The 12,084-nt window shown below is 40.9% G+C and overlaps 1 protein-coding gene across 1 annotated transcript; it reads left to right on the top strand.

The window, feature by feature from the left end:
- Positions 1 to 1,448: 1,448 nt before the first annotated feature.
- SDHAF4 (succinate dehydrogenase complex assembly factor 4) lies at positions 1,449 to 11,478 on the top strand. The gene is made up of 3 exons (XM_066547452.1): positions 1,449 to 1,554; positions 3,875 to 4,027; positions 7,744 to 11,478. The coding sequence occupies exons 1-3, from the start codon at positions 1,515 to 1,517 to the stop codon at positions 7,851 to 7,853; spliced, it is 303 nt and encodes a 100-aa protein (XP_066403549.1). The 5' UTR covers positions 1,449 to 1,514; the 3' UTR covers positions 7,854 to 11,478.
- Positions 11,479 to 12,084: the final 606 nt, after the last annotated feature.

Below are 12,084 nucleotides of genomic sequence, written 5' to 3'. Positions count from 1 at the left end.
GAAGGAAAACAAGAAAACAGTCCATTTAATCACAAAGTAGAAAATTCCTGTGGTGTACGCTGCGGTTGTTTTTACCAATGTAAGATTTATTGCCTCCTTAGCCAAAAGATCTAGAAATGAATAATTCAGTAGGTACAAGTGAATTTTTACAGCAATACAATAAAGATGAGAAATATGTTTTGATAACAGTTAATTTTGAGGTGGATAAACAATACCTCAATAGTCTTTCAGTGCTATTTCATTCTTATAATTTGAAATTCAACATGCTTGTACATATGATGTATGCATACATGTATGATTTCTCATGGCATGTGTTAAGCAGTTTAGGAGCACAGCTTACTTGGTGTCTGCAGACAGCTTGGTAAGTTTTTTTAAGGTTCATGTTTTTATTCTACTGAAGACATAAATAATAAGTTCTCTTGAACTTTGACAAGATCTGTTTAGGTTTTCTCCTTGCTGCTTTCAGGCAGAGCATTTTTTTCTGCATTTGTCCTTATTTTCCCTGATCTAGAGGCCCAGCATCTTGCTGTTAGAATAAAGGAAAGGTTTTCCATTATTTTCAGTCTCTAATGTCTAATTAACCATGTTATAAAAGGTTGATAGAGAAAATGTCACTCATAAGGCAGTCAGTTAAATTTAATTACTTTCAGTGTGTAGGCATTGCCAGATGTAGTTCCAATAAACTCCAGGAAGTGCTGCTGCTCTTTAATTTACCAAGATTTAATTTCTTAAAGCTTTCATATGTGAACAAAAAATGCTATTTTTGGTTCACATCTCCAAGTTATCATCTTCAGGTTAGTATCTGTAGACAGTAAATTCTGTTTTATATAAGAACACTGTCAGCTGGAGAAGTTTAAAAAGTGACAAAAAGCAAAAGTTGGCATATTCAAAACATTACCTGTACTTAATTACGTGCTTAATCATGGAGCACCACTCCATGAACTCAGGTGTTACTTATCCCAGGGTTAGGTTTATACTGAGCCTTAAAAGCAACTTCACTGCCTAAACTCGGAAACTGGAACGATGCTGTCTGAAAGCATGAACGCTGTCTGTACATCACTATGGTGTTAGCCAAAGTGTGTTATTTGAACAATGTACAATTTTTTATTATTAAAAAAAAAAACAAAAAACAAACAAAACAATAAAAAAAACCTAGCTGGACTACCCTACAGATTGAGGGGGAAACGGGTTCTTGCAGCGCTAAACTCTTCACTGCATTGAAGAAAGAAGACGTCTTTTCTCTCCACCCCTAGACAAACGTGGAGCAGAGTTACAGCGTATTTCTCGAGCATCTCCACGAGCCCGTAGCTGCCTTCACCGGGACCGCGGCTCCCCAGGCGCCGTTCGCCTCTGTTTGCCGGAGCCGGGGAGCAGCCGGGGGCACGGGGGAATGGCGAGGCCGCTGAGGCAGCGCTGCTCGGGGCCGCGTTCGCCGCCTGCCCCCGGCTGCAGCCGCCGCCGTCTTGGGCGCCTGCGCGGCAGCGCTGCCCGCCCCGCACGGCTCCGTCCCGGCCATGGCTCTGCGGCTGCTGCGCGGCGCGCCCGGGGCAGCGAGTAAGAGGCGGGCGGAGAGCGGGAGGGCCCGGGTTGTGCCGTGGCGGGGCTCCCCGGCTCCCCTGCCCTTCCTCCCGCAGGAACTGACGAGCGAGGGGACGGGGCGGGCGCCGCCCGGGGCTGCTGGCGCTGGGGGGGCTGGAGAGCGCCCAAGATGGCGGCGGGTGAGGAGTGCGGCACGCCCCGCTTCTCAACCTGCGGACTGGGGGACGGGGCTGTCGCAGCTCTCCCCGCACTTTCCGTGGCCCTGCAGTTTCCTTGCTCTTAACCCCTTCCCTGCCTTCCCCCTCGCCCTTTCGATATTAATATTCTCGCCTGTACTGTAAACCTGCTGCTATCGGGCAGCATGTTATTACGGAGGTTTTCTTGCCTTGTCGTTGCTTCGTACTTCTTATCAGCAGTAAAATGTTAAAAAGCAGTGTAAGGTTTGGGGAATAGCTGGAGGAAACGTGCTGTGGACCTGGAAGTTACTGCTCCGTTCCCTTCACCTGAGAAAATTCAGGTGGTTTGTTGATAGAGAAGTAAGGCAGACTGGGTAACAGAGCCTGCCCCACAGGCCTCAGCGTGGGCTCTTTGTTGGGTGCTTCCCTCTCGTCCAAAGCTGAGGTTCTGTGCTGCTATTGATACAATACACTAAAACAAACCAGTGTTAATGGAATTTTTGTTAGATGTTTGTGCTCCATTTGGCTGTCAGGTTCCTGGCAAGATGTGGCTAACGCTCTAATCCTCTGAGCATCCCGATGTGTGCCCAAATCCCACTGCATGGATGGCTTTGTTAGGATAAATCACATGCTATGGGCCACTTCAAAAGATGGAATATTGGAGCGCAGCAACTTGAAAGAATTGGAATTTTCAAGTTCAGTTATATAATTAACGAATGGTAGGGCATTGTGACACTGTGTAAAAGAGAAGGGAATCAAAGATCAGTTTGTACAATGTGGCTTACTAATATTGATAGTTCATCTCATCTTTTTCAGAGATGTTTGATGTTGAACTTTTGTCACCTCTCTGTCAAGAAGAGTGTATTTTGGTCTAGAATATCAAGTAAATCTATCAAGGAAAATGGGTTTAGCCTCTTCTCTAGTGACCGAGATAATAAATTTCAGACCAGTACCTTAATCTGATTTTTATTTTAATTTGGACTAGAATACCAGCTATAATTGAATTTTCTTGCTAGCTTTTCTTTCTAGCTTACTGAAGAATGACAAGAAGCTTGGCAGGAGTAGAAAGACCCAATGTTTGCAACAGATTGGATCCTTTACTGTTGATAATTTGTTACACCATGCTTTACTCCTTTGGGGCGTTTGCAGCAGTTGGCAGACATAATACAGTTTGTGTGGCTGTAGGGTTTGATATTAAAGATGTGGTATTTTAAAATGAATGAATATGCTGATTCTGGGAATACAAGTGAGTTGTTAGCTGCTGTATATTAAGGTGAGTCAAAATGACAGTGCTTGAGAAGGCTTCCCGATTCAATCTCCTTAGGAAAGTAGAATAATAGTTCTTTCAGGTACTTTGCACCCAGCTGGTACAGGGAGGATTTGTGTTTGAATCTTGCTTCTTAAGAAATGTCAGAACTGCTTTAGGCACCTGTCCACAGCCAAAATATTTTTAGTGGATAGTTTATGCTCACTGTGGACATTTACATTTGGCTTTTTAAACCAAACTGTTAGTGGGAGTTTAAGGAAAAAAAGTTAATGCTTTTAATGAAGGCATTTGCATGCAGTTACATAATTGAACTTAAACATGCTCAAAGTTTTTCCTGCTTTTGACTACCAGCTGAATTATTTTACCATCCTAAGGGAAACCCAGCTATCTTCTGCCGACATTCTGGAAAACCTGTTACTAAGGGAACGTTTTATTTTTTTAAACTTTCCTTTGGGAAAGCTTTTTCTGACTAAAAAGCTGCTGGAAATGAGCCAAGATATGGAAATCAGCAGGTTTCTTGGGGGAGGTTAGGATTTCTCCTGGAAAACAGACTGTACTGGTCTATGCTAGCATAATTACTGTTTAAGAGTCTAAAATACAAGAAAGTAACAGCAAAGATAAGTTCAAGCAGTTTAAAATACACTGTTAATGTGAACTGAGTTATACAACTAACACAATTTTGCCTACATCTGTTTCTAGGGCCAAAAATAATTATCTGTACTGATTTCTTAGGTGCTTATGGGTTGAATGTTAAATAATTTTTAGAGTTTGTTTTCCTGCCTTCCTCTCCCTCATCCCTGAAGTAGTTTTTTCTCAGAGGTGTTCTGGACAGTCACAGCATTGCTCAGTGTTAAACTCCTGCATTTATGCTGCATGTCCATTTGCTTGATAGAGTCATCACTTCTTTGGCACTCACGAAGCAGCTCCAGCTCTAAGCCAGAAGGAAGATCTCAACCTGCTAAGCAGCCACTAAAGAAACCAAAGTTACCAGTGGGGAGGTTTGATGAACCAGAAGAGTCCAGTATGGAGAAGGAACCCCTGGAAAGTAAGTAATGTTTTACAAAATTGGAAGCTGTGTTTTAAAGGCAAGACTGCAAGATGTTGTGCTGATGTCAGTTTAAGAAGGTGACAGACATTCAGCACTCTTTAGAATCATTTTCTAAGCTCACTGCTTACTGCTCTGAAAAACAAATCAGAAAGGCAGGGCAGCGGGCACGAGTTGCAGCAAATGGTGCACCAGGCGACAAGAACCTTCAGAGCAACCCTGGTCAAACACTGTAGCAAGTCACACAGAGAACCTGGGCTTCCTGTGCTCTGGAAGATAAGCAAATTTGCCTGGGTGTCCTGACTTAGTACCAGCCCTGCCTTTAGCAGGGGTACTTTCCATTAGAACAGCCTGCTCAAAGCCCAGTCCAGCCTGGCCTTGAACATTTCCAGGGATGGGGCATCCACAGCCCTTCTGAAGGACTTGTTGCAGTGCCTCACCATCCTCACAGTAAAGAATTTCTTCCTAATAGCTAATCTAAACCTACCCTCTTTTATTTTAAAGCCAATCTCCCTTGTCCTGTTACTACATCACCTTGTTAAAGGTCCCTCTCCAGCTTTTTTACAGGCCCTCTTCAGGTACTGGAAGGCTTCTAAAAGGTCTTGCCAGAGCCTTCTCTTCTGCAGGCTGAAGAACCCCAGTTCTCTCAGTCAGTCTTAATAGGAGAGATGCACCAGTCCTGTGTTTGTCTTAGTGGCCTTCTCTGGACTTGTTCCAAGAGGTCCACCCCTTTTTTGTGTTGGGAACTCCACAACTGAACACAGTACTCTGGGTGGGGTTTGGGATATTTTTTGGTTTTTTTTTAAACAAGTATTTATGATACAAACATTTTCAGAAAGGCAATGCAAAGAATAACTTTTAACTATTTGCAGCAAATGAACCACAAGTTTCTTCTTCCCAACATCTTCATGAATTAAGCATTAACGATTTGATGAAATATTTTCTTCTCATTCTTCTATATACAGAATATATTCTGCCTTACCATATAAACAGGAAGCCAAGTCTGAAAGCACTAACATCCTGAGGAAAAGAAATACAGACTGATATATAGTCTCCAAAAGGAAGGCAGCAGAGTGCCCACTGGAAGCAGAATTTCCTTCATCTGTAGACAGTACTTCATGAAATCCTTCAAACACATTAATGTGCCCTTCTGTACAGTGCTGGTAATTGCTTCAATTCTTGGGATGTAGCCTTGGATAAAGTAATTTTCCAGAACTGGATGTAATACTGTCTCATGAGAGTATTGCCACTCACCTCCATAAAATTAAAAGGTGGTGTAGCTGTCACATCTGTCAGGGGCTCTATATTCAACATCCAGGCAAGCCAGTGCCGTGCATAATTCAGTCCATGAGGATGTGCCCCTTCTTTAATTCCATAAGGCCACCAGAGTTGAATGATAGCAGCATAAAGACTAATTATTCCTTACATTCATTTAAGAAACTGATTGTCTTCTTCCACCTTAGAATCCTTAATTTCATTAACAAAATCCTCAGATACTCTTTTACAGAAGTCCCCTCTTTTCATACAGGCTAAAATGGCTCTGTGTAGTGCCATTTTAATTTGTGCAGCAGAGCTAAAAACTGGTCTCCAACTCCAGAGTGTATTACCCTGAGGCTGCACAGCTTTGCATCATGGTGCAAAGCTACTTCTGCTTCTCCTTTCACAAATTTCTCCGCAGTTTGTCGTTGTATTGTTGTATTATTCTCATATTATAAAATCATTTCCATGCAATTTCAGATTGTGGCTCACTTGAGAACTAGCTCACAGTTGGAGTTACTGTGTAAGCAGCTGTTAAATCCTTGTCTTTTTATTCCCAGGAAAATCAGTGCCATCACTGCTTGATTTAAAACATGCATAATCCTTATCTTTTGTTATTTGCTTAGGTATTCCAGGTTTGGAGCAAGACTCAAGATCTCTTTAGTTGCACCTGTATTTTTTGCATGTAACACTAGCAATAGTTTGCAAACTGCCTGTTGTATTATTCGGAAAAAACCTAAGAATTGAAGCTGGATTTAGAATTCCTACTGCTGTAGCTATCAGTGGAGAAATCTTTTGAGCATCAGAGTCCACTGCCAGCACGAGTAGTGCTTTGATATTGGGATGATGACTTGCACAAAATAATATCAGCTGCATTTGCACCCCTTGAACTGCCAGAGGTGCTCAGATACTGATGTTTCTTTTCCTGGTTGACATCAGTTATGAAACAGGTATCCCGTTATGTATCATCCTGTGTAGCCTGTAGCTGTATGAGTTTCCTCCATCGCTTTTCTTTTTGTCTGATGTCCAGAATTTCTGTTGTAGTCTTCCTGTTACATTTTCAGCCCTGCGCCTCATTACCTGTGTTGCCCACCCGAGCTGAGTTAGGGATGTGACTGAGGGATTCCCAAGTTAGGTGTGTATGTGGGAAGCTATGGAGAAACAGCGTGGCAAGGGGCATGTGGGGTACTGTGAGTTTCTGGGACCCCCACAGTCTAGTGCAGGATGAGACTCAGCCTAGGATGGTGCTGTGCCACAAGTACTTCGTGGCTTGATGGCCTGAGTTAACTATTCTCAGGAGATGGCCCTGAGTAAAGGTGCACTGAGTAGCGGAAGAATGTTGCCTGAGGTACAGAAGGCTCTGTGGTGTTTAAGAAAGTAGCGTGAGCTGGCAGTGTGCTTCTCTTTTGTAGCAGGGTAGGGGGTTGGATGAAATCTGGACATGATCTGTCAGTGTATCATTGCAGGCCAGAAAACCAAATCCTAGATTGCATCAAAAGCAGTGGGGCCAGCAAATCAAGAGGGGTGATTGTCCTCTGTTCTCATGAGACCCTACTTGGAATATTGCATCCAGCTGTGGAGTCCTCAGCACAAGAAAGGCATGGACCTGTTTGAATGGGTCCAGAGAAGGGTCCAGAGAAGGGTCCAGAGAAGGGTCCAGAGAAGGTGATCAAAGGGCTAGAGCACCTCTCCTGCCAGGACAGACTGACAGAGCTGGGGTTTCTCAGCCTGAAGAAGAGAAGGCTTTGGGAAGATCTAATTGTGGGCTTCTGATGTCTAAAGGGGGCTCAGTACCTTAAGGGGGTTTATAAAATGCAGGGAAGGAGTTTCCATACAAGCAGATAGTGACAGGACAAGGGGCGATGGTTCTAAACTGAAGGAAGGCAGGCTTGGAATAAATGTTAGGAAGAAACTCTACTCTGAGGGTGGTGAAGCGTTATAACAAGTGAAGCATTAAATGGCTCAACCATCCAACCTGGATGTTTTAAGTACAAAACTAACAGAATCTTGAACAAATTCAAGCTAAAATTAAAACAGAGTACTTAAAATTAGAGAGGTAAACAGCAAATGATGCCTGGGGTTTTAGATTTTGTGAACATCATAAGTACAGCATACCCAAATGATGCAAGTTCTGACTTGAGAAGCTGTGGTCCTTTAACGCCTCTGGACATTCGGTTGCTTCTTTATTTGCATATTAAATAATATATTATATCTGTATTTCTATATATATGTATATATATGTATATATAAATATATATGATGATATTTATTGCAGTCAAAAAAACTGAAATTCATTTTGTAGGGCTCTGGGAAATATTTAGTTCAAGGTTGCCTTTCAAAACAAAAAAGAATTGATTTTGTCTTTGAAAATGAAACTAAAAGGAAAACATCATAAATGATAGCATCTTTATATTTGTCAATATTATAGAAATTTTAATGGACTTTCCCTGTTATTTTAGAATTCCCTGATGGAATCAATCCTACTACAAAAGAGAGGGGTGGACCCAGAGGCCCTGAACCTACACGTTTTGGAGATTGGGAAAGAAAAGGACGTTGTATAGATTTCTAATATTGAAATGTCTGTATTGCTAATAAAATATTTCTAGTTGCTAAAACATATCATGTACAGAAAAAATCTCACCTGGATTTGTCATGGAGCTTATTGTTTCTGTCGTGCCACCACATTCTGTCATGTGATGAATTTTCTTAATAATGCAATGTAATTAAACACAATGCTGCAGCTCAGATTATGGAGCTGTTAGTGGCTCAATGTCTGCCTGATCTTTAATACTATTTACACTCTGCAACTATAAATGCAAGTATAGTGGTGTGAAATTGGTAGTCAGGAGCTTATTGAGATCTATAAGGGCTTGTATTTCTTCATGAATGTAAAGATTTATGTGGTGGTGTAAAAGTGTTGAAAGAACTTTGCATTTCATGAACCTGAACGCCATTCATCAAAGGTAGAACCAACTCTGAGATCAGTAGGTCACTGATTTCACACAGTGGTTCCCTGGTAAAAGCCCCTTTACTCAAGAACCTTCCCTCTGTCCCTGTTGCAGTGGGTTGGGTGTTTTTTCCTGTTTGTAGGGAAGGAGCAGTCTTGTCTCTGATTGAGGACTGTAAGTAGCACAATGGAAATGGAGACTTAAATTTTGGAGAGGGTCAGCTCTTGATTGCAAGTAGTGTAGAGGTGCTCTATTTGGAATCTAGAACACTGTCCTTTATCACCTGTCTTCTTCATGCTACTTACATTATCTTTTCTTCTCTAAGTGGAGGTGCCCTTTTGCACATGGGCTAACTTCTGCATTGGAAAAATACAGCATTATTGTCTGAAACCTTATGGTCAAAGGGGACAAATTCCATTCAGTGATCTAATATTGCAGGTCTTTAAATGAAGTTATCTGGCATCAAAGTAAATATCTTTCAGTCACACTGAGCTCGATTCTTGATTCAAGAATTTGCCTAGTTGTAAGTGCTGTAGTAGAGTAATAGTAGAGTGCAAATCTACCACTTGTGTGGGTACTTACTAATGAAAGTTGTCATTATTGAAATGTGAACATTTCTGTGCAAGTTCTTTTTGATAGCCTGAACAAATGTATCTTCTCTAGTCACAGAATCAGAGAAGGGTGTGGGCTTAGCCCAGCTTTGCCTTTGCATGGTTTAACTTAACTCAAGCATTAAAGTGTGAGGGTCTTGTCACAAATCTGAGCAGCCTCCCCTAAAGCTCACTTGACTGGCAGCCAGTGGGGGAGCTCCTTGTTGAAATCTGACAGTTTGTGTTTCCAGTGTGTGTGTTAGAGACATAGTCTTGCTCTAGCTGTGAGTTTGGATGTTTGTCTCACTGTGATGTTTCTCTACAAAAATACTGAACTGAACTATTTAGTTACAGGTTTATCAGCCAAGTACCTCACTGACAAGAAAAATGAGATTAATGAAAGCCTGTTTCTCATAAAAAGTTTAATTAGTGGTAATTAGATTTTGAACCTTTAAATTCTGCAACATGGCTTGGATATTGGAAAATTGGTTTGTAGTTGTATCTGATTCATTCTGGTTTCCCTCTGTATAGTGACAGATATTTTCAAAATCTGTTGACATTTTCAATTACCTTAAGATAGGCTGGGTCAGCTGTCTTTAATTTGTTAATTATTTCTAGTAATGTTTTGCCTTTTCAGTTGCTGGTGTGTTGGAAAATACTTTGTCACACAATACACCACCTTTTCAAATAGGAAGTAGAAATTTTAGTTGGAAGCTTCTGCCTTTTATGCATCATTATTTATAGGCTAACATCTTAATTCACAAAGAAGTGGTGAAACACTGCAGTTATTTTATTTTTTAATTCTAAATCTTCTCCGTGGATTGTTGCATTACTTCATTATCATCTCATACCAGGTTTTACCCTTTCCAGCAGACACTCCATGAATGTTTACCTAATTGCACTTCTTGGCATTCCTGATTTTCAAATCTAATTACTTTACTCACTGCTGACTGCAGGTGCATTCCTGCCTGGATGCACACTTACAGTTTTGATTTAGCATATGAAGAACTGGTCTCACCTTTCCACCATTTTCCTTACATTTCACTTACTTATCTTCAGTCTCCCTCAGTGTTGTGATTAAGGGCTGACCCAAGTGCTGTCCAGGCCCCTGCTTGTCTTCTTTCATGCAGGTGATGACTGCTGCTGTCAGAGCCACAGGCAGGCAGCCCTTCCTGTCAGAGCTCAGGCAGGTCCAAACACTCCATGCCAGTATCCATGACATACCTGGATTTTGAAGATAATTTTGAGAGTGCTAGCATCTGGAACAATAGGACAGAGTGTCTCATATAGGTAGGGATTTTGCTTTCCCTCAAAAAACAGCATCACAGAATAATTTAGGTTGAAATAGACCTGTAAGATCATCAAGTCCAACCGCTGCCAAGTCTGCCACTAAATCATGTTTTTGAGTGCCACATCTACACATCTTTTAAGTACCTCCAGGGATGGTGACTCAGTCGCTTCCCTGGGCAGTCTGTTTTAAGCTTGACAGCCCTTTTGTTGAAGAAATTTTTTTCCTAAAATAAAAAGGCTGTTTTTAACCCATGTTATAAATAGCTGAAAAGGAGTTGGTGCATGGGAAATAGAGGATACCCCTTCAGTCTTGAGCAACTTCAAGCTTTTTTTACCACCTCCCAGGCTGGTGCCAGTAACCAAATATTTGCTTAACTTGTTTATGGAATGTGTCAATAAGCCATAGGAAACTGAATATATAAGCAAAATAATATGTAAGAGTCAAAGAATGCCAAGGGGCCCTCTTACATTGTCTGGCAATCTGGCATTTACCAAAAAGAGGAGCCCTGGGCTCCAGTAACAGTTAAGCACAAAATCCTATGGTGCTGCAAAATCTCTTGTGGTACCTGTCAAAAGTGATCAGGGATTGAGTGCAATAAATGATACAATGATATTGTAGGGTATAAACAATCGTTTCTCTTTGTTTTCTTGCAGTGCCAGCAGTTAGGAAAGCAGCACTTCAGCACTTTTTCAGAGCTGTCTTCCTGCTCTTCCCAGATAATTACTATTAGCAATTCACTGGAATTTAGCATTAGGGTAAGAAAATAGCTTGGGGCATTAGCTATTAGATCAGCCATAGATATGGTTTTATCATAAATACTGATTGATTTTTTTTTTTAGCTCTTTATGTTAGTATAAACAGTGAAGAGCAGCAGGGGCTGTATCCTAACATCTTCTCTTAACTTTCTGTGAGACAAAGGAAAATTGTTCTGTGTGTGTAAGCAAATTCTTGCAGTACTGCAGGATGTTTGCTGCTCTGTTTCATTTTCTTTAATAAAAATCTGTATTTTGTGTCTCTGCAGTAGGTTTTCTCTTTTAAACCTGTTTCTGCTACTTGGCATAGATACATTTGGTACATTATTAAAATTATGAAGTCTTTATTGTTTGAAGGAATTGTACCATAATTACTTTATTTCAAAATACATGAAGTTTCAATTTACAGTTAAAGAAAATATTTGCTATATATTGCCTTGTTTAGAAAGTATGTATTTCAGTGTTGATTTTATTTAATTGAAACACAGGATACATAATAGAATCACACTAAAATTACCAGTGATGGTAGCATATGTTTGTAAAGCACCATAGAATGTTGTTATAAATCTTCACTACATTTTCAGTTGACTGCAATAAATGGTGACAAATTCCAGTGGTCTGTAGTGACAGATAAATTAAATGCCTCTTTATGACCCTTATTTTGGTATTCTTATTGAAAAAGCACCACACCATCTTGTTCTGAAATGTCAGGAAGAGGAGGAATACTGCATTCATTTCTAAGAGAAGCAGTTTTGGTAGTTCTGTGTTTTTGTAATTGTTCATGAGTATCAAGGTATAACACGAGATCAAATATATCAGAACACAAGGAAATGGTTTGAAATGTGTTTCCATGTGCTGATGGAGATCAGAACCATGCACATTAGTGGTCACTTCCTTGCTTTTGTAAAATGCAATATAAAATACCTGTGCTTAGCTGGTGGTCAGCGTTTCGTATCAGACCAGCTGAGATGTGCAGGCTACATTCTAATGTGGGTATGGCTGTGCTCCCTCTTCCAGCTCCAAAACTGCTGCTTGTTTAGGGGTTGTGACGTGTAACCTTCCAAAACACTTTTGTTGCAGAAAGGGTGTCCCAGTAGAAGTTGAATCTTAGTTACAAAATGGCAAACCCTGAGAAAACAGCTCTATTTAAAATGACTGCTCTGAGGGCAGTCAATGACACCCCTTGCAGATTGAGCATCTTTCTCCATGTTCCTGTGTT

Source organism: Molothrus aeneus, chromosome 3 (assembly GCF_037042795.1).
Source record: "Molothrus aeneus isolate 106 chromosome 3, BPBGC_Maene_1.0, whole genome shotgun sequence".
NCBI classification, from domain to species: domain Eukaryota; kingdom Metazoa; phylum Chordata; class Aves; order Passeriformes; family Icteridae; genus Molothrus; species Molothrus aeneus.
This window is presented reverse-complemented; position numbering and strand designations above follow the sequence as displayed.

Excerpts from the sequence above, each read along its gene's own strand:
- SDHAF4 (XM_066547452.1), top strand. The coding sequence starts at position 1,515 with ATGGCTCTGCGGCTGCTGCGCGGCGCGCCCGGGGCAGCGA. Across the intron at positions 1,555-3,874 it reads CGGCGCGCCCGGGGCAGCGA|AGTCATCACTTCTTTGGCAC; the intron begins GTAAGAGGCGGG and ends TTTGCTTGATAG. Across the intron at positions 4,028-7,743 it reads GGAGAAGGAACCCCTGGAAA|AATTCCCTGATGGAATCAAT; the intron begins GTAAGTAATGTT and ends CTGTTATTTTAG.